At 41.4% G+C, this 22,190-nt stretch overlaps 1 protein-coding gene across 2 annotated transcripts in view; it reads left to right on the top strand.

Annotated features, from left to right (window-relative positions):
* ankrd27 (ankyrin repeat domain 27 (VPS9 domain)) overlaps positions 1-22,190 on the top strand; it is a 56,990-nt gene that overhangs the window by 20,936 nt on the left and 13,864 nt on the right. For both annotated transcript variants that reach the window (XM_031279822.2, XM_031279821.2), the window contains exons 7-18: positions 637-702; positions 2,016-2,092; positions 4,934-5,055; positions 8,184-8,262; positions 10,767-10,899; positions 11,203-11,295; positions 13,590-13,711; positions 14,288-14,370; positions 14,588-14,703; positions 15,910-16,002; positions 17,123-17,320; positions 20,697-20,750. In XM_031279822.2, coding sequence (XP_031135682.1) covers positions 637-702; positions 2,016-2,092; positions 4,934-5,055; positions 8,184-8,262; positions 10,767-10,899; positions 11,203-11,295; positions 13,590-13,711; positions 14,288-14,370; positions 14,588-14,703; positions 15,910-16,002; positions 17,123-17,320; positions 20,697-20,750 — 1,236 coding nt within the window. The remainder of the gene's footprint in view (positions 1-636; positions 703-2,015; positions 2,093-4,933; positions 5,056-8,183; positions 8,263-10,766; positions 10,900-11,202; positions 11,296-13,589; positions 13,712-14,287; positions 14,371-14,587; positions 14,704-15,909; positions 16,003-17,122; positions 17,321-20,696; positions 20,751-22,190) is intronic.

The raw sequence follows: 22,190 nt of genomic DNA, 5'->3' as shown, positions 1-22,190 counted from the left end.
CCCGTAAGTTACGACTTCAAGTCACAACAAACCCTTCTAGCTAGCGTTAGCTAGCGGCTACCTGACGTTGACGTTAGCTAGCGCTAGCTGATACTAGCCATTTGTAGTCAGCAACATATTTTGGGCTTCATTTAATAAACATAACCTGCAGTAGTACACAATCGTATGTGTATTGTTTTGATTACAATGTGTGTAATTACTTTACGTTGCCTATTTATGTCTATTTATTTCTATTTCTCACCGTTAATCACCGGCATCTGTACAGCATCAACAGGGGTCGCCATTGTTGTTTATGTGTGTGTGACGTCAACAACTGTAACTGGGAGTACAACCATCTGGTACGAGTTCACCAGTAGTAAGTTACGGGTTTTTCCAGGGCACTTTCACGGGCAGAAGGTTGTGAAAACACAAGTTACGGGTTGCCTGGAACGCGCCCTAAGCCAATATATATAATTTAAAAATCCCCTTTAATAATAAATGAATAACTCAGTTGGGTTCAAATTAAGCTGCTAATTCACCAAATTAAATTCTTTGTCCTGACTTCTTTTGCTAATAAAACAGATGCCGGTGCTGTGATTGCAACTTTTCTTTCTCTCAGCTGTTGTGTTAACTGAAATGTTTTTCTTCTTATCCCAGATGTACGTTCATCATGGTATCCATGACTTAATTTTTAACTTTGTGGGAACGCTTGAAGCCAGCCAGGTATGTTTGCGATCTCACTGCTCTACCACACTGACCGTATACTCTGTGATGGAAATATGTTCTTAACAAATGAAGGAACAGACTTATTACATATCTTCTACATATACACTTCTCGCCTCTTGTAGTGTCTTGCCATACAGATAGTTTTGGCTTTATATGTCCAGGTTTTGAGATTTCTCCCTCTGCCCTTTTACAATGGAGAATTCAGAGTTTTATTTGTGGAGCTCACAGCTTTGAAAATTACTTTACTTACTTTTTTTTTTTAACACTTAAGCAACTTTATTTTCCAGAAACAGTGTTGTGGTTCCTCTGGATACTTTACAGTTTTGTTGGAGCTACTTTCTGCTAAAGGATATCGTAATGGCTGGATAGAGTTAGTGATTTTCTTTTTTGCTGTGTGTGTGATTTGAAAATAAGAAAAACTGGATGCCGATGTACTCGGTAGGGATCGACCGATACTGGGTTTTTTAAGACCGATACCGATTATTAGTAGTTAATGAAACCGATAACCCATATTTGGAACCAATATGCATTTTACATTTACAGTGAAAATGAAAATCTTTAAGTCAAGATAAAGATTCTCACTTCTGTTCCATCTTTGTTGGGAGTCACACATGTGTAGTACCTAGGTAAGGACTACTAGCCAGTCAGAAGCAGAGTATGAGGGCGTGCCCTGACAGTACCTAGGTAAGGACTACTAGCCAGTCAGAAGCAGAGTATGAGGGCGTGCCCTGACAGTACCTAGGTAAGGACTACTAGCCAGTCAGAAGCAGAGTATGAGGGCGTGCCCTGACAGTACCTAGGTAAGGACTACTAGCCAGTCAGAAGCAGAGTATGAGGGCTTGCCACGCTAGCAGCTAGGCGAGCATTATAACGTGTGTTCCAAAGTGACCACGGTTGTCTCTGAAGTAAAGGCTGGACTACAATAGAGCTGTTTGGAGCAGTTTGTGAACAGTGTTTTCTGTTGGAGATGGTAAGTCCCTTTGGGGTGGACTTTGGGCTTTTTGACTTTGTAAACCTATAACATGCACAAAAAAGATATATAACACAATAAAGGAAAGGGGAAAAGCCATAAAGCATAATATGAGCTTTTTTTAGCAAGTATTTAATAAAGTAGAAACTTCCAACATAATCCCCAGTAACAGAGTCAGATAGTGTTGTGGGCGGGACATTAAGTCAGACTCAGTGGTGAGAGAAATTGAAGCAGAGGTGAGTGTTTTAAAAACACAGATACAGATAATCAATTAAAAAAAAAACCCTGATGTAATGTGTCACAGAGCGGCTCTCATGTCTGCTCTGCTGCTCGTCAACAGGACGCCGCCTTCAACAAAACCAGCAGGAGTCTGCAGGAGCTGCAGCAGAAAGAGCTGGGAGTCAAACCGGAGTTCAGGTCAGTTCAACATGTTGCAGCACCTGATAGTCTATGCATATGGTAGTCTGTTTATATCCAATCCATGTCTATCTCAGTTTCTCAAAGACCAAGGTGATGTCTTTAAGGTTTTAGTTTTTTAAAGTCCAAAACACAAAGTTATTAAGTATATTAATACAAAACAGAAATGATGATATACATGATATAAAAGTGCAGGAAACTTTGCTATTAGAGAGGCTAAAAACATCGTTTTCTGACATTTTTGCATCACATTTTTCTTAATTGATTATCGTAATGGACCGACTAATCGTTGCAGCTCTAATTTGACGTGACCTAAGTATGGAGTTATACCTTGTGACAACCAGTGACATGTTTAACTCCTCAAACTGTTCTGCTGACTGTAAGAACCTTTTCAGAAGTTTCAGAAAGGAGTTTATTGCCACAGTACTTTCCCTACGTGGAATTTGCCTTGGTGATTGCTGCATACAGTACATCCAAAACAAACATATTAAACATTATTAAGAATAAACAATAAATACAGAAACAGAAAATAAACTGGGACGAATATATATATATACTAGGGCTGTCAAACGATAAAAAAAATTTAATCGCGATTAATCACTGAATTTCTATAGTTAATCGCGATTAATCGCATGTTTTATCACATGATTAAAATTCTATTATTTTGCATTTCAGAACTGTTTTTAAGTACATATTAACAATGGAAAGCCATTCTTACCAGTGGATCTTGATTGGGAATCAAATGATTGCAAAGAAAGTGACTTTATGAACTTGATTTTAAGATTTGTATTTGTTTGTTACTTATTTACTTAAGATAAATGCGTGAATCTAGTCACACATTTGAATCTAGAGTCAATATAGTGTGCAGTAACTTAAAGTAATTTTGATTACTCACTGACGTCCAGTGATCACCTTGCATCACTTTGCAGCAGTTCCAGTGTGGCTGCTTTCTCCATGTCGTACAGGCTGTGTATGCGTGAAAACTACTGTCCCCCTCGACGGCAATGTATAAGACGGGTCAGAACATGCCAACCGTAGTATGTCTTTAAGACCCGAGTCTTCTACAATGCTGAACAGATCTGCAGTTAGTTGCCACCCATTTTGCAAGAGCGTTAGTCATTTTTTGGGATTTTGGTTTCGTCCGCAGGTCGGCAAGCAGCACTCTCCAAAATAGTGCTTTGCCTGAACCCGCTAGCATCAACCTGAGTCACGTTAGCTGTACTACTGTGCTTAGCTCGTGGGTGGTAGCTCAAGCTTGACGTGCTTCGGTGATATTTTAATTCGGCTGTACACGATGTGCATATGGCTTTCGACCCGTCCGGGAGTTTTGGAAAATAAAAAGCGCCATTCAGAATTTCGTTGCTGCTGTCTTTCTCCATCATGCCTGCAGCCTGCAGCAGCAGGATGTGTTGTTACGAGGAAGTATGGCAAAGGGTCAAAATAATAGCCTGTTAGGCACGACGCAAAGCTGAAGAGGGAGTTAGATTTTTAAGTGGCATGTGGCACGTGCCAGTGGCATGTAATCTGGTACTTCCGTATGTCAGTTGTGATTGCGTCTGAATTGACGCCGTAGCGAGTAGTATGAAAGGGCGAAAATCCGCTTAGGTACGTTGGTCGGGGTGGAGGATGGGTCAAACACAGGACTTTCACCTAGAAGAGATGGGATCGAGTCCCGCGTGTGACTTTGTGCCCCGCGATTGATATTTCACGTTTGTTGTTTTCCTAACCCTAACCCCGTTATTTTTTTCCTAAACCCAACCAGTTGTTCTTTTCCTAAACCCTAACCTAACCCCGTCCTTCTTTTCCTAATCCCAACCGTTTCTTCTTTTCCTGAACGCAACCTGCGTGTCACGTAGCCTCGCGATAAGATATAGCGTCGCAATAACACGCCACGTGGCTTTAGAAAGTGCCACGTATATTTTAACGAAATCTTACTTTATAAGTTATTTTAACGTTATAAGTTATATTTTACGTCTTACGGTGAAGAACTAAGTTATATTTTAACGATGTATGTGATATTTTACATCTTACGGTGAAGAACATGCCACTTCCGGCTGCCACATGCCACTTAAAAATCTAACTCCTACTGCGAAGCTGAGTGAAGTGAAAATAAATTAATAAATGGCGCAAGCGATAAAAAAAAAAAAAATGTAACGCGTTATGCTCGTCCCTTAATCACATTGCGATTAATGCTGACAGCCCTAATATATATACACATACATACATACATACATACATACATACATACATACATACATACATACATACAAAATATTTTCTAAATATATCTCCAAACTAAAGACCCATTTTATGCACACAGGATCCTGAATATGAGATCCTCCCATCTAGCAGCCGCTATAGAGCCAGTAGGTGCAAAAGCAACCGCCTTAAGCTTTCATTTGTCCCCACATCAATATGACTACTGAACAAACAACCAGTCCAGTCCTCATCACTATGATACTGTGCTGGCCTTAACCAATGTAACCTGTGAAAGTTTACTCACCATGTGCTATAGCTTATATTCCCAATTTGAATTCTTTGTTTGGGCAATTCCCGTATTAAGCGTAACTTACTTTATAATGAGGCACATGCAATACTTTACTATATCAGGGCCTGTGCAATATCCTCTTAACTAGTGGGTGATCTCTATTCATTTTTCTTGTCCTAAAGTATATTGTTGTCTTGTTATATATTGTCATGTACTGTACTGTCTGTTGATAACTAATGCATGTGTTTGTATGCAGCTGTTGTCAGCGCTTCTTGCCCAAGACAGATTTCCTATGGGACAATAAAGTTTATCTTATGTTATGTTTTGCTCCTCCTGTTGTTGTGTTTCTACAGTATAAACTTGTCTCGGGCAAAGAGGGAGCTGAGTCAGCTCAACCAGCAGACCTCCCCGCTCCTCAAACTGCTCTGCCTGCGCCGAGTCGCCCTGACCGCCACCCAGACCCCCAGAGGCACCGGTATGCACCGTCTGAGTTTTTGTTTTTTATTAATGCTGCCCCCTCCTAGTCAAATACTTGACTAATCCAGCGATCTTCAACAGGGGAGTCAGGAGTCAATGCAGGGGGGCCTCCAAATTATTGTTGATTCTTGAAAGTTTTTTTCAAAAATGAAAAATATTCAGATTTCCCTTCATTGGAACTGAAGAGTCCAAATCAGGAAAAACAGCTGCAAGACCAAAAGTACACAGACGTAGGTGGTCAGAAGTGTCCACGCACTTCTGGTAATTTAGTGTAGCACCTCCCTAAACTACATACAGTACATTAACATCTCTTCACATTACCCATTTTTATTTATAATAAATTAGGGATGCTATTTTAGATTTTTTGTTTCTCTGACCGATAGCCGACCCTCGTTAACCATCATACCTGTTGACAGACGAGCAGCCAACTGAGTCCCAGTTCACATGTCCGGGGGAGTTAGCAGCCAAGATGTTGCGTGCTTGTTTTGGTCTCAGTCGAATAAGATTTCTTAAGACGATTAGTCATTTTTTATTGCTTGTTCATGCTGAATTACTTATTTCCAAGAAACCTATGAACACATTGTTGGTAAACACAAGGTTTAAAGTGGTGGGTTTTCATGATTCTTTGTGGAGAAACTCCGCTTTACAGATCTGTCGATGAAATTAACTAATTGATTGGCTGACAAAATCATATGAGTGTTAGTCGAGGGCAGCTTGTGTGTGTGGATGTGAATATATCTGTTTATTAAACCTCCAGTTCTTCAGTTTTCTGATCTCCGTCTCTAGATCAAAAGGGTTACCACTCATGATGTTTGCTGATAAAAGTTAAAATGAATGAATCTGAAGAGTGGAACTTAATTTTTACTGCAATTCAACACTTCTATCAGTCAATTCAATTCAATTTTATTTATAGTATCAAAGAGTTATCTCAAGACACTTTATAGATAGAGTAGGTCTAGACCACACTCTATAATTTACAAAGACCCAACAATTCCAGTAATTCCCCCAAGAGCATGCATTTAGTGCGACAGTGGTGAGGAAAAACTCCCTTTTAGGGAGAAACCTGGGACAGACCCAGGCTCTTGGTAGGTGGTGTCTGACGGTGCCGGTTGGGGGTGTGATGAACAGTGGCAATAATAGTCACAATAAAGATAATGGAATTATGACTAGAATAGTATTTGTAGTAGTTCATGGCATAACAGGACGTAGCAGGGCACTGAAGGGTGTAGCAGGGCACTGCAAGGCACTGCAGAGTGTACCATGGTGTAGCAGGGCATAGCAGGGCGCGGTGCAGGACCACGGCAACAGCTGCAACCATGATTTAGGTGCCACCCTAATCCAAGGAAAACTGCTGGGCAAAAAAACATAAGGGGCCCTATCTTGTACCCGGCGAAGTGCAAAGCCTGACGCAAGTGTCTTTGCTAGTTTAAGACCGACGCAGACCAGTGCATATTGTTATCTTGAGGCAGCGGGAAGTGATCATGCTAGTGACCAACAAAAACCTGGTCTGAAGTCAATAACGCAGCATTTCATTGTTATTTTAACAGCAAATTAGTAAAATGCACCAAGGCTTATGCACAGCACGCACACACTATGCTTGTTACACACACGGGGAAGCGCAGCAGCACACACATGCAGAAGATTACAAATAAAAATATTACGGTGCAAATCCTCCATCATAACAGCAATGCTCCAAGGTACAAACGCGCCTGGCTTTTAAAGGGAATGGGAGGTGATCTCTGATTGGTTTATTGCATGTTACGGCCAAAACACACCTCTGATTAATGAATACACTAAATACAACCCTTTAGAACCATGCACCCGGTGCACGGACCCTTTTTTCTGCTGTCAAACTAGCAAAAGTGGATTTGAACACACCCTAAACACACCTGCGCCAGGCGCTTCACGCTGTGTGCTTAGATCGTTAAAATAGGACCCAAGAACTCCGGGGAATAAGCTCCCCAGAGGTAAGTTAGTAACAAGCATTTCTGGGACATTGATGCACACAGATGGAAAGAGAGAGGAGCTCAGTGTGTCAAAGGAAGTCCTCCGGCAGTCTAAAACTATAACAGCATAGACTACAACAGTCAGAAGATGCTGCACATTTATATGTTGATAACAATAAGTAGAAATGAGGGGAATTATGAACTCTGCTGTCATTTCAAAGAAAAGTGGTCATTTAAGTTACCCACAACATCACAAAATTCTACACATGCTTTTCTTTACCTCCATTTGTATCTCCTGCTGTTGTTACACATTTATTTCTGATGATTATTGGAGAAGTGTGGCTACATCTACACTACAACGTACTTATTTTTACACGGGTTTTTGAGACAAAAACGATCTCTGTCCACACAAGAGTTTTAGCTGCAGTAGCAGAACTAATCTCCTTACATATTTACACGTCTGACAACACATATCACATGACCATTCACACACACTGGGCATGTGCTTGCCGATGTAAACAGGAAGCAGATTGTCTGACGTTACTCTGCGGTTGAAAATCATGAATGTATGAGTTGAAAACACAAAAAATACTTTGGAGAAAGAACAACTATGGTGAAAAGTAAGAGCAGGAATTTATTAGACTGACTGACGTGGGTCCTTGTTTCCAAAGGTCTCCGTTTGTGCCCCTCCAGACTACAAAGCAACCCTGGAATTTTAAAACCAAAATGGGGGCAGTTGTGTGTCCAAATGTCTCTGTTTTAGGGGTTCAAAAACTCCTGAGTAGTGTGGACGCGAGGCGTAAAAGTAGCAAAAGTTTTTAAACTAAAATGTAGTAGTGTGAATGTAGCCTTATGTAGTCAGTCAGCCGGTCGCCTCTGTGGACAGGCAGACTGAACTCTCCGTGATCGCTAAACATCCTTGTAATCTGATCAGCATGTAGGACAATACCTGCTCTGTTAGCCTCTATCGTGTTTGTCCAGTTTGCTTTGGAAATCTTATCTTATTGGCCCACAACAGCCCTCGCTGTCAGCCTGCAGAGTGGTACGATCCGCTTCTAATTAATGTTTGTCAAGCGGTCAATTTAGTCATTTTGGTTTGGACATAGGGAGAGTATCCTCATGTGTTTTATGTTTTTGTGTTTTCAGTGTTTCACCTAACTGAGTGTGTGTTTCTCTGCAGTCTGTATAGAGGCTGTGTGTGCGGACGACCTGCTCTCCGTCATCCTCTACCTGCTGGTGAAGACAGAAATCCCCAACTGGTGAGCAGGGAGGGGTGTGGAGGTTCACTGTGACCTTTGTCACAATTTGTGCATTGTCTGGAGGAAATAAAAAACGCTGCATAGCCCTTAAATTGCCTCCTTGAGTCCTCCACTTGCCTCCCTTCCTCACGTCTTAGTCCCTCCCACCGAGGAGGCACGGGAGGATGGATCTCTGAGGAGCTATAAGCGAGGATACGCGAGAGCATCTTTCCTGAAAGCCATTGCTAAGTCCGCCCAAACAGCTGACGAATTCAAGCGACGCTTCAGAGGAAAGGACGTCTCATCCCTCTAACAACACATTTCCTCGTTTCCTCTCTCCTCGTATGATTTCCTCGTGTCTCTCACATGCTTCCTCTGTGGGACGTCCTAAGACGCAAGGGAAGGGAAGGAAACGTGGATGCAATTTAAAGCGTAACTCTCACCAAAATGCAACCTAGGGTCTTTTTGTGAATGTACCGATTCAAACTTTCGTTTAAAAGCATATTTAGGACGGAAACGCCACTTTTAAGATTTACCGTATTTTAGTTTTTCGTTCAAATGGCCTTTTGAATGGGAGTGCTAGGGGCACTTTTATGCTAGCCTCAAAATAGCTATTTTTAAAACACTAAGAAGGCTCGACACAACATGAGACTTTGCTCCAGGTATCACCAGGGGCTTTACACATGAACTCGAGCATTGGGAACATTGTTTGTGTTCACAGAGTTTACTAAAAAGTTTTTGAACAACTCACCGTAGCTCGTTGTTTCCGGCCGCTACCACCTCGGCAGTCAAAACAAGTCGATATCCGAATGCAAATGAACGGACTCCATACGAGGCTCCTTTTTTAACTACGAGGTCAATATTGTTTTTCAATAACGACAAAACAAGAAATAATCTGTGCATTTATATGGAACTAAGCTTTAGGAGCTTTCCATCTTTACTCTCCTCCCTGTTACGTTGCATTCGGAAATCGATTGTTTTTGACTGATAAAATGGCTGAGGCCGGAAACAACAAGACCTATGGGGAGTTGTTGAAAACCTTTCTTTTTAGTAAACTGTGTGTACACAAACAATGTTGTCAATGCTTTCGTTAAGGTGTAGAGCCTCTGGTGATACTTGGAGCAAAATTTCATGTTGTGTCGAACCTTAATAGTGTTTTAAAAATGGCTATTTTGAGGCTATTAAAAAGTTGACCTGATGATGACACAAAGGATCACTAAAGTTATTACAATTCATCACAAGGGGAACATGAATGTGTGAAGCACAAATATGAACCTCGCGGTGCAGCTGAAAGAAAAAGTCAGAGGATCTCCAAAGTCAGTAGGAGTCATTGTGTGAACAAAATGGAATCTTAATCTAATAGTTGTTGAGATATTTCAGTCTGGAGCAAAGTGGTGGATCGCTATTGCCATCTGCTGAGTCATGCTGCAAACATGGCTCAAAACCGGAATCACGCTGTTGCCATGAAGTTTGTGTCGCTCAGTCTGGAGTTATAGCAGTGTTGGGACCAAGTCATCTTTGCTCAAGTGCCAAGTAATTCTCAAGTCATTTGGTCCAAGTCTCAAGTTCTTTTTTGGGGTCAAGTCACAGGTCTTTTAATTAAAGGTGCCGTATGTAGGATTGTGAAGATCCAGGACTTAGCCAAAAAATTTGAATATCAACAGCTTCTCAGTCCATCCCCCCTTTCCACTAAAGCCCAAAACGGTCTCCTAAGCCCCTCCTCCCACAAGGGAGACAGTATATAGAATGGACCAACAGATCCCGTTGCTCTGGACGGAGACCAGTGAAGGCCATTACAAGCACTTTTCCAGTGATGGCTGAGCGAGCGTTACTGCGCAGTCTCCAACTGAGAGAGACGACGTAAATATGCCGTGAGCAACGTGTCTGAAAGTTGTAGCTGTGCCAAGAGAAATCTCAATCATTCCGAATATTGCAGAGACGGAGAGCGTAGGTATATGTAAGGAGATAACATAGACACAGGCTAATTATTGATCACTAAAATGCTAGTTAACATTAGTAATTACACTTAAACAGCTAATGTGAGACGAAACTGCCTGAGAGCTTCTCCTGTACTATACGGTAATTCCTCTACTATGAGACAGTAAGTCGCGTGGTTATGACAGAATCATTAGCCTATTTTTATAAAAACGTCTGCTACGGAGCCATAACGTGAGATACAAGGTGATGGAGCCTTTTATACATTGTCGTGTTTCTTTAGGAATAAACAATGGACAAATAAAGTCTTTAAACGCTTCAGATGTAAAGTTATTCTCTGTCAAAGTGACGCCAAAATGAATGGCAGTCAATGGGATGCTAACGGGAGGTGATGGCTTGTTAGCATCAAAATGGTGCCATAGGAGGTTAGCGGTCCGAGGAGAAGCTTACCCCCTTGGGGAGAATGAATGCGTGTGCATGAGCAGTGATTGACACACAGTTAGACCCCCCCCCCCCCCCCCTTTTAATTGACATGTTCAAAATAAACCAAAGTCAGTTCATTGGTGAGTTACTTTGTTGTTTGTCCTCAGGATGGCCAACCTGAGCTACATCAGGAACTTCTGCTTCAGCCACTCCAGTAAAGACGAGCTCAGCTACTGTCTGAGCACCTTCGAGGCCGCGGTGGAGTACATCAACCTGGGGAAGCTGCAGGACACACACACTGTGAGTCACACACACACACACACACACACACACACACACACACACACACTCACACAGAAGAACAGAGCTGTGGTTCCTTTCATCCCAGTTTGTTGTTTCCAGCGGTGGAACAAGTATTCAGAATACCACACTGTAAAAAATACTCCTGTCCTGCATTGAAAATGTTACTTAAGTAAAAGTATGTAACTGTCATCAGGAAAATGTACTTAAAGTATTAAATGTAAAAATAGTCAATGCAGAAAAATCTCTCAGCAGCATTTAATGTTAATGAAGCTGGTCATGTGTTTGTTTGTGTTGCCTCAGAGCTCGGGGAAGCTGAACGACAAGGCGTTATTCAAAGAGAGGATGAGTCTGCTGACTCAGAGCACTGCCACGCCGATCCACTGTCTCTTTGAGGTGAGCTCAGGGAAACCGAACCGCCGCTCTGCAGGACCAAAAATGCATCAGCAGTTTACCAAACATTCACATGCTAAGAAATAAAAAGAACGGCAAACATTGTGTACTCATCGTTAGGGCTGAATGTTGAGGTTGATGTTCCTCTAACGGCCCCCACATGTTGCCTCCAAAAAAGGTCTAAGGCAAGGATAAACCGAAAATACTTATATGCTGCTACTTATAAATATGCTGAGCGAAAATAGACACTTGGATGATTTTTAGGATTCTTTCTTTCTTTCAGCCTCTGTCGAGGTCTGGGATTTTATTTCAGCTTTCAGAGGTCTCTGAGTAGTTTCCTGTTCTATATATTTTGATTGATATTGGCCAACAAAGTTGCAAGACGTTATTTTCATTATTGATTAATCTGCCAGTAATTTTTTTCTATAAAACATTAGAAAACAGTAAAAAAAAAAAAAAAATCCAACCTTATGTGTGATTTATGGTTCTGTGGAGGCTCCACGCAGAGCTTTCGCCGTAGCCTACGTAATGGCCTGAAGTTTATACTTGTGCATTCGTGCGTGTGTGTGTGTGTGTGTGTGTGGGAGAGTGTGTGTGGGAGTGTGTGATAGAGCGAGGGAGAAGTGAGAGAGTGATGGTGATTATCAAGAGTGAGTAGTGACTCTAGAGTTATAGTGAGAGAAACAAAGTGTCTCCCCTGTTCTTTCTGACCACGGTGGGAAATCTGGAGCAGGAGAAGTTAACCCTCTCCTTGATTTCATGTTGTTTATGAAGGAGAACCAGGAAATGAGTCGGGGGGGTGGGGGGGGAATGCAACGCTACCAAGCCACGGCCGAGCAATGGGCATTGCCGCGACGTGTAGTTACATTTTTTGAGAGGTGCACGGTAGGGTCCGGCGTAGGGTCCGGCGTAGGGTCCGTGTCTCCACGTACCTATGTACATAGCCACTGCGTAGATTTTTTTTCTTATTTTTTTCCCCATGGTTTATTTAGACTTTTACAGTTACAAAATCCATTAGAGGTGTGAATCTTCACTGATCTCCCGATTCGATTACGATTATCATGTCTTCGATTCGATATCTCGATGCATCACGATGCGTCAAATAAATTGTTTTATTAAAGCCATATAGGATATTTAATTCGTAGCTTTTCAAGCTTCAAAAACATAACATTTTTCAGTGCTCTAATACTAAATAAATTGGGTACATAAAACTACAGCACTGAGCACATGGCACTTCCTGAATGTGCAAAAGTTGTTGTCAGGCCTACATTAAATTGTAAACAGAAATAATCGATTATGGCCCGGCCGATTATCGATGCAGCATCGTCCATGTCCACAATTCGATGCATCGATTATTTGATTAATTTTAACACCTCTAAAGTCCATGCAAGAAATATAAAAAAATTATAACGTGTAATAGTATACACACAGTATATGCTAGTTAGATTTACAGTACAGTCTAAAAAAAAAAAAAAAAGACATATCAATAAAGAGACCATTATAAACCACATCCTCCCCTCCCACCCAGCCATCTTAGGCTGTGCTAAAGGAAGTTAAGCTAAACTAAACTTTGGCTGATTATGCATTGAATTATGCGATCGCATAATCACGTTTTTCTGGAGGGACTGTAATTTGACAGTGTCAGGGAGGACTCCTAACAAGAACGCAACAGGGCATGGACCACGGCGTAGATTTTACGTAGAAGCATAAATTACGCTTTCCTGTCATTTTTAGATCGTTTGAAGGCTTTTATTGCCTTTTTAAAGAAGACACACAGCAAAGGGATTTGATTTCAGATTTGAACCAAGGAGAAAAGGAAGCACATTCCCACATTTGGGATGCTGGCACCATCAAATATTTGGCCTTTTTTTCTTGAAAAACTACTACGATTACTAATTCATTATCAACATGTTTGCAGATAAATTTTTGTAGTTGCTGCAGCTGTAGTTGTCTGTTCAGGATCCACTTCTTGCCAACACATTTGTTCTTATAGAAATTAAATGAAGACATTTGGTGTTTGGGGTGCCTCGATGTTTCCTTGTTCAGTTGATTCACTTTATTATCCCAGATGGGAGACTTGATGTGCAGTCAGTAGTGCAAGATAAAAAACAAACAGGTGTGTACAAATAAACGAAAAGACAACAATACAAAAACCAAGTACAAAATGTCTCCTGTACATACAACAAACCAGCACACTTTTACACAATACTCTAAAAACCAATTCTGTGTGTGAGTTAGGGTTCATTGTAGGGCCATTAATTTGCTATAAATAAGAATGTGTGTTGTGTGTGTCGCAGCACATAGCCAATGGAAACGAAGCTGAGGTGCAACGACTGCTGAGTGAAGGAGAGAGCAACGAGGACGTCAGGATGTGTCATCCCCTCTGCTCCTGTGATGTCTGTGACCTCCAGCTGTCTGGGTCAGCGTCCACGCACACGCACACACACACACACACACACACACACACACACACACACACACACACACACACACACACACACACACACACACACACACATGCACACAGCTCTCCTAGAGTCACTTGTTTTACTGGAAATGAGACAAAGCTGCCTGCATCAAAACTGCATTCCAGGAAATCATCTGAGTTTTCTTTTCTCCTTGGGCTCATTTCACCATTTTCAATTTTTTTGTTGTTGCATAAGAGCGGGGGAATCAGGAACGAAAAGCTGTTAGCTCTTTCACTTCCCCACTGAAAACACACACACACACACACACACACACACACACACACACACACACTCTGTTACTGCATTTTATGGACTTGAACATTTGAATCACAGCTGCTTTACTCTCTGATGCTGTTCTCAAAGAATTTAGACCAATCATTCATTAAAAGCCATTTCAAATCTGTATTTATTGACCCAAGCACTGATTCCGGTAACTGTCCGTTTCAGCAACTTACGCTCTCTGATTTACCTGTTGAACCATTAACTACCTGTGTAAAGTAACTGTGGTTGTTGACTTCCTGTTGCAGGCGGCTGAATGACCCGTCCATCGTCACGCCGTTCTCCAGAGACGACCGAGGTTACACCCCGCTGCACGTCGCTGCTATCTGCGGTGAGCAGCTGTTTACACACACACACACACACACACACACACACACACACACACACACACACACACACATACACATACATACATACACTCCTAGTACACACACATGCATGCATACATACACACACACACACACACACACACACACGATATTATTTAACGATGATTTTAACGATAATTTACGTGTGTTTGTGTGCGTTTGTGTGTGTTTGTGCGGCAGGTCAGGCCAAGCTGATCGACCTGCTGGTGTGTAAAGGAGCGCCGGTCAACGCCACAGACTACCACGCCCTCACACCGCTGCACCTGGCCTGCCAGAAGGGATTCCAGGGAGTCACGGTAAACAAACACACTCACACTGCGTAGCACTGCAAAGATGAATCGATTAGTTGGCAACTATTAAATTAACTATTATATTACCAACTATTTTGGCAATCGATTAATCGGTTTAAGTCATGTTTTTATGAAAGCAAAGTAAAAAAATCTCTGATTCCAGCTTCTTAAATGTGAATATTGTTCTAGTTTCTTCTCTCCTCTGGGACAGTAAACTGAATATCTTTGAGTTGTGGACAAAACAAGACATTTGAGGACATCATCCTGGGCTTTTTGGGAAACACTGATCCACATTTTTCACCATTTTCTGACATTTTAGAGCCCAAATATCTAATTGATTAATCCAGAAAATAATCAACCGATTAATCAACAATGAAAATAATCGTTACTTGCAGCCCTGACTCACACACCCTCGTACAACATACAGCATTTAACTGTGTCTGATACATAACACAAAAGAATCATGAGAATGCCCTCCATTTCATTTGCCCATTTACAGAAAGATTATCTAAACATAGCTGAGCATTTAGTAGCTACAGAGACGGATTTTTCCCTCATGAGTTTGCAGAGACCCAAAACAGCTGAAAGAGAGAGAATATTGGACTGACATTCATCAGGTGGACACAAACACAAAGACGCCCGATGAATCATGTTGCTCTGTAACTGCTGAACAGTTTTTCAACATTTCAACTTTAAAGCTGTAGTGCGTTTAGTTTCTGTCTCCCCCATGAGGAATTCTAAGTAATGACAACAAAACTATCGGCGTGTCCACATGATACAAGCCTTCCGTGATCGCGCACTCCCCACCTCTCCTCCACACAGTTACTAGTAACCAAGGAGGACACGGAGGATTAAAAAAACATGATGGACTCTTCAGAAGAGGTAACTATCTTCACTCGAGCTTCTGCGCTGGAAAGTCGCCGGACGCCACAATCTTCTGAACATAGTCATACTGAGAAATACAGAGAGAGTTGTGTGGAGCTGATAGTCTTAATTAACTTTGCAGCAACTCATTTGGCAACGGCTTGAATGTAACAGACCTTCAATAATATCACAAAGTTACGCACTAAAGCTTTAAAGATGATATTTAAATGTGTCCAGGTTCAACAATGAGTTACCAAACAAAGCAGACCTTTTTAGAAAGACAAATAAAGATATTTAAAATCGATGTATGTCATACAACTATCACACAATGCTCTTTCTGTGCTCTAGCTGCTGCTGCTGCACTACAAGGCCAACCCGGACGCTCAGGACAACAACAGCAACACGCCGCTGCACCTCGCCTGCATGTATGGACACGAGGACGTAAGTCAAACACTCACTTTGTCTTTATTATATTATTATGTTATTATATTATAAGTGCTTTCTCAGCACAGATCCTGTCTAATCTTACTATAAATTGATTAGTCCAGTGGTCCCCAACCCAGGGGGCGTAGCACAACATTCTGGGCCCTGTAGAAAGGCATTATCGTGCCTGGGTAGCTCACCTGGTAGAGCGTGCACACATTTACAGTCCTCAACGCAGTGGCCGCGGGTTCGGTTCCGACCTGCGGCCCTTTGCTGCATGTCATTCCCCCTCTCTCTCCCCTTTCAAGTCTAAGCTGTCTGTCCTATCAAAATAAAAGGCCTAAAAATGCCCAAAAAAAAATCTTAAAGAAAGTCATTCTCTATGGGCCCCTCCCCGCATCCACAGCTATTCATTCTAGCATCTTTCTGGGTGAACTAGGTACTCAGTCCTCTTTCCACCCCCAGTCCGACACCCCTGCCCCAACCCTTTTTTATCTTTTTGTCCTTTTTAATACAAAGCAATGGCTGCTCATTACAGGATGCATGACTATAACTTTATTTCACAAATAATTACCAAAGTTTAGAGTCTGAAAAAAAAATCCCTTTTTGTTTTCTTCTGAAAGTGCTGTGAGAAAAGTTTTAGCCTTTAGCATATTCATCACACTTTACTGGTTCAGATCTTCAAACTAGATTAACTATCAATTTCCCCTGTGTTTGCCTGAAAAATGTCACAATGGCTGCTATGATTGGGGGCAATTACTTTTTCACAAAGGGCCAGTTGTTGTTGGGTAACTTTTCTCCTTCAATAAATGAAATAATCATTTAAAAACTGTATTTTGTGTTTACTTAGGTTGTCTTCGTCTTATATTCAATTTTGTTTGAAAATCCGAAACCGAAAACTGTGACAAATACTTTTGAACAGTGCTGGTTTGGCTGCTTTTATCTTTTTTTACATCATTACTTTGACTGTTTTCAACGTCCTTTTGTATGTTTGGTAACTTGTGATGTTGTTTTTTTTACTGTAATACACTAAACCATTTATCGAATGTTATGTTAATGTTAACAGTGCGGTGAGTCCAGAGGTCCAAAGATTTCTGGGCTCTGACGGTGACGCTGTGTGTGTGTGTGTTGTGGTCAGTGTGTGAAGGCGTTGGTGTACTACGACCTCCAAACGTGCCGCCTGGACCTGCACAATGACAAAGGTGACACGGCGCTGCACATGGCGGCCCGCTGGGGCTACGAGGGAATCATCCAGGTGCTGCTGGAGAACGGAGCGAGCACCGACATCCTCAACAAGAGCAAAGACTCTCCGCTGCAGTGTGCGCTCAACTCAAAGGTCAGCAACACGCGGGAACTAAGGTCTACCTCTAACAAGGCTCAAAATAGCACCACACTTCCACGGTAGCATAATGAGGGTCCTTACATGTAAACCGAAGCATTGAGAACTTTGTAAGTGTAGAGACAGTTTATTAAAAAGATAGATTATAAAGACAGTACCGTTCGCGTATACATGCGGGTGCCATCTTGGTAAAACAGTCATGACCAGTTGAACGACGAACGCTGTGCAACCAGTAACCATGAACATAGCTCAAACACGGCATTCCTTTCACCTTTTTCTTTGAACAGAGAGCGCCATCTAGTGAACTCAGAAAAACTTCATTTGACCATCACTTGTAATGAGCTGCAATCAGCTTGCTGTTTGACCGACGTGACAAACTTTAAAGACCCTGAAAACATGTTCTCACATTTTTCACCATCAGTCTTTGAAGCCATTTGATAAATGTGGGAACCGACCGACAGAGACAGTTTATACACCCAGCTGGCTACAGATCAGAGAAAGAAAGCAAGGTTCACTTCATCTAAATGGAGCTCTGTAGTTTCACTAATCTGATCAGCTGCTGCTGTTTCCAGGAACTGAAAGTGTTTGAGCGGGAACAGAGTCGTGGGAACAGAGATCACTGATCCTTTACTTCAGTAAAAATACTAATACCACACTGTTAAAATACTCTGTTACAAGTTAAAGTCCTGCATTGGAAATGTTGCTTAAAGTGCTCATATTATGCTCATTTCCAGGTTCATAATTGTATTTAGAGATTATATCAGAATAGGTTTACATGGTTTAATTTTCAAAAAACACCATATTTTTGTTGTACTGCACATTGCTGCAGCTCCTCTTTTCACCCTGTGTGTTGAGCTCTCTGTTTTAGCTACAGAGTCACAGTGACGTGAGTCACACATGCGCAGTACCTAGGTAAGGACTACTAGCCAGTCAGAAGCAGAGTATGAGGGCGTGCCCTGACAGTAGCTAGGTAAGGACTACTAGCCAGTCAGACAAAGTAGGGGCGGCCCTGACAGTACTAGAAGGCTACTAGCCAGTCAGAAGCAGAGTATGAGGGTGTGCCATGCTAGCAGCTAGGCAAGCATTATAACGTGTGTTCCAAAGTGACCACGTTTGTCTCTGAAGTAAAGGCTGGACTACAATAGAGCTGTTTGGAGCAGTTTGTGAACAGTGTTTTCTGTGGGAGATGGTAAGTCCCTTTGGGTTGGACTTTGGGGTTTTTCACTTTGTAAACCTATAACGTACACAAAAAAGATATATAACACAATGAAGGAAGGGGGAAAAGCCAAAAAGCATAATATGAGCACTTTAAGTAAAAGTATGTAAGTATCACCAGGAAAATGTACTTAAAGTAAAGAAAAATCCTCATATTTTAGAAACCGGAAAGGATCCAAACAGTTGTGTCAATCATTATGCTGAATTAGTAGGTCGTTAAATTTTTGGGTAGTTTAATTAATAATACAACATCATATTTTTAGAAATTACATGTGTTTTGTGTGCAAACATCTTAATATGTAAAGTAACTAAAGCTGTCGGATGAATGTGGTGGAGTTAAAAGTACAATATTTCTCTCTGAAATGTAGCAGAGTAGAAGTAGAAAGTAACATGAAAAGAAAAGCCTCAAGTAAAGTACAAGTACCTCAACATTTGTACTTAAGTACAGCACTTAGTTACATTCCACCGCTGCTTTTAGGTAGCGTTCACCCTGCAGCGAGCCTGACCTCAGATCAGCTGAAATATTTAAAATAGATGCTGAAATATCACGCTGCTGATACAAACGTATTTGTACAAACAGTTTTGCACATCCTGCACTCATCCATACTTCTCAAAGTCCGGACAAAACGGCAAATCAATCCGGACCCGGCCCATACTACAGGTCATGAATACTGAAGTGTAACATTTTCTATTTTAAAATCATCTTTTAATTGATCATAAATTGTTAGTGATGTTCAGAGGTGTCAAGTAACTAAGTACAAATACTTCGTTACCTTACTTAAGTAGAAATTTTGGGTAGTAATTATTTTACAGCAGACTTTTTACTTCTACTCCTTACATTTTCACACAATTATCTGTACTTTCTACTCCTTACATTGTGTTGGGCTTGTTTTCATTCCGGCTTGTCATCGTTAAAAAAAAACACCAAAAAAAACCTATCCAGATAAATCGCGCCATCCGGATAGAGTGAATTTGATTGTGGTTGGATGAGAATTATAAACATATACCATTCTGACACCCTATTGGTTTGTACGCGATCCATCACACCTGCACATGTCACAAATCACGTCACACTCCAGCAAGGAAATAGCAGACGTATGTAGCCAAGTACGAAGATGACTGTGGCAGAGACTCAAGAGAACTTCAGCGAAATGTCTCAACCAAGCACCAGCGAGGAGGTTGGTCGCCAGGAAGACCAGCCAACCCTTCTACATCCCTGGCCGTACCTGGAAGAATTTTTCGAAATGGTTGGATGCAAAAACAACTCCTTTGTAATGCACTGCAAGCTCTGCGCACCCAAGTACCGCGAGCTAATCGTTTCCAAAACTCGCCGTCTAATTTGAAAAAGCATACTTACTTTTATACTTTAAGTAGTTTTGAAACCAGTACTTTTACACTTTTACTTGAGTAAAAAGCTTGAGTTGATACTTCAATTTCTACAGAAGTCTTTTTAAACCCTAGTATCTATACTTCTACCTGAGGAATGAATGTGAATACTTTTGATGTATGTGATGTGATATGACTATGTGATGTTGAATATACATGAAAAAAATCGGTAAAAAAGTTGAAAAAGGCCACAAAAAACAACGGGAAAATAATTACAAAAATATGTCCTTTTACTGCGGGAAGCTCAAAATAAATGTACCGTTGGGTAACGTTACCGTATTCCATGTACCGGTACCCAAATTGGTCCAAAAGTCAACCAGAAAAAGTTGCTTAAAAGTTAAAAGTGAGTTGATTTAAAATGTGTTTTTGTTATTGCCATGTCATTCCTTCCTTAGTTATTCCTTATTATAAACATTCCTTAGTATAGCCGCTGTAATTCTGTAAAGTGTCCTTGAGTTTCATGAAAGGCGCTATATAAATAAGAGTTGTTATTATTATTATTATTATTATTATTATTATTCCGGACCTCTGACCTGGAATAAAAATCAGATGCAGACCTTTCTGTTATACAGTACGTTTGAGAACGCCTGCCATACAGCCTCTTCTTCCTTTCTTAATGTTATATATGTATGTGTTATTTGTTTCTGTATTTATTGTTTGTTTATTTCATATTCATGTTTAAATATGTTTTTTATGTATGCACCATCAACTAAAAAAGCGCTACGTACCTGGCAATAAATCTTATTCTGATTCTGGTTTTCTCTTCCCGTAGATCCTCGTGTTGCTGCAGTTGACTCAGAACAGCCGTCAGCGCAGCGGAGTCAACGTGAGTCCGATCTACTCTCATGACTCGATCAAGTAAACCCCAAGGGGTCAGAGGTCACAGCACCAAATATTCATTTGACCATAAAACGATCAATGGGTGCTAGAAAATAGGTGTTGAAAAAAATGTATTTATTTTCAAAACGTTGGAAAAAAAGTTTGTATTTAAAATTTTGACCCAGAAAAACTGCAAGACTGGCGATTATCTTCAGAGTGAGTAGTGACTCTAGAGTCATAGTGAGAGAAACAAAGTGTCTCCCCTGTTCTTTCTGACCATGGTGGGAAATCTGTAGCAGGAAAAGTTAACCCTCTCCTTGATTCCATGTTGTTTATGGAGAACGCTACCAAGCCACGGCCGAGCGGTGTGCGTCAGGCTACAGCATAGGGTCGGTATCTCCACCTACATACGTACCCACGGCGTCGATTTAACACAGAAGTATAAATCAATCTTAAGAGGGTCAGCCCTATTAGAGAAAGAGTTGAATTTGCTTCCAAAGGGTCCAGCCTGCGTTTATCGTTTCAATTTCTTTTCTTCTTATCCCTCCTGTTGTCCTCGGATCTAATGTGACCCATATTCAAAACGTTTCTATATCAGAAATGTGGGCTTCTTTCAACCAAATTGTCAAAAAATAACGTGGATGGTTCCATACAACCATTAATCTTCACAAGTAAAATAAAAGATCAGCTCAGTACTTTCATTGATTTTGGGTGTTTTATTCAATTTTATAGCATCTGGAGAAAAAAAATGATAAAAGAGTGACAAAAAATGTCAGAAATAGCTTCAAAAACGTGGGGAAAAAACAAAAACGTCAAAAAAGCGCAGGAAAAATGTGACAAAAACATCGACTAAGAAGTGACACAAAAAACTTTGGGGAAAAGCGACAGAAGTGTTGAAAAATGGGATGGGGGATGGGGAAAAGGGGAGGAGGAGGAGGGAGGGGCGAGCTAGCTAGCCTTGTTTTATTTTTAAAATACTTAGGCTACATTCAGACTGCAGGCAAAAGTGGCCCAAGACCGATTTTTTTTTTTTGGGGTCAAGTGACCAGGATCAGACCTCTTCAGAAGTAGTGTGAACACTCAAATCTTTCCCAGATCAGATTTTTTCAAATCAGATTCAGGCCACTTCCATATGTGGTCCTGAATCAGACCCAGGTCTGATTTTTTTTTTTCAATGCGGCCGCAGTGTGAACAACCAAGGCAGATTTGATGCGATTTTTACCTCAATAACCCTCGCTGTGCCCTCTCTCCCCGCGGGGAGGGGCGGGGCCTCCTGCTCCCTGTGCAGCTGTCAACCTGGGCAGACTGTCCTCAGTGTGCACCAACCCCGTCGCCAGGGTGGGGATCGGCTCACGTAAAAAAGGCGATGTCGGCAACCCACCCGACCCGTCTTGAAACACTGGCCAAGGAGTTTAACGCGCGCGCGAGTCAGAAGGTCGCCCCGTGG

Source organism: Sander lucioperca, chromosome 7 (assembly GCF_008315115.2).
Source record: "Sander lucioperca isolate FBNREF2018 chromosome 7, SLUC_FBN_1.2, whole genome shotgun sequence".
Lineage (NCBI taxonomy): Eukaryota > Metazoa > Chordata > Actinopteri > Perciformes > Percidae > Sander > Sander lucioperca.
Note: the sequence above shows the minus strand (reverse complement) of the source record. Positions and strands in the feature narration are given on the sequence as shown.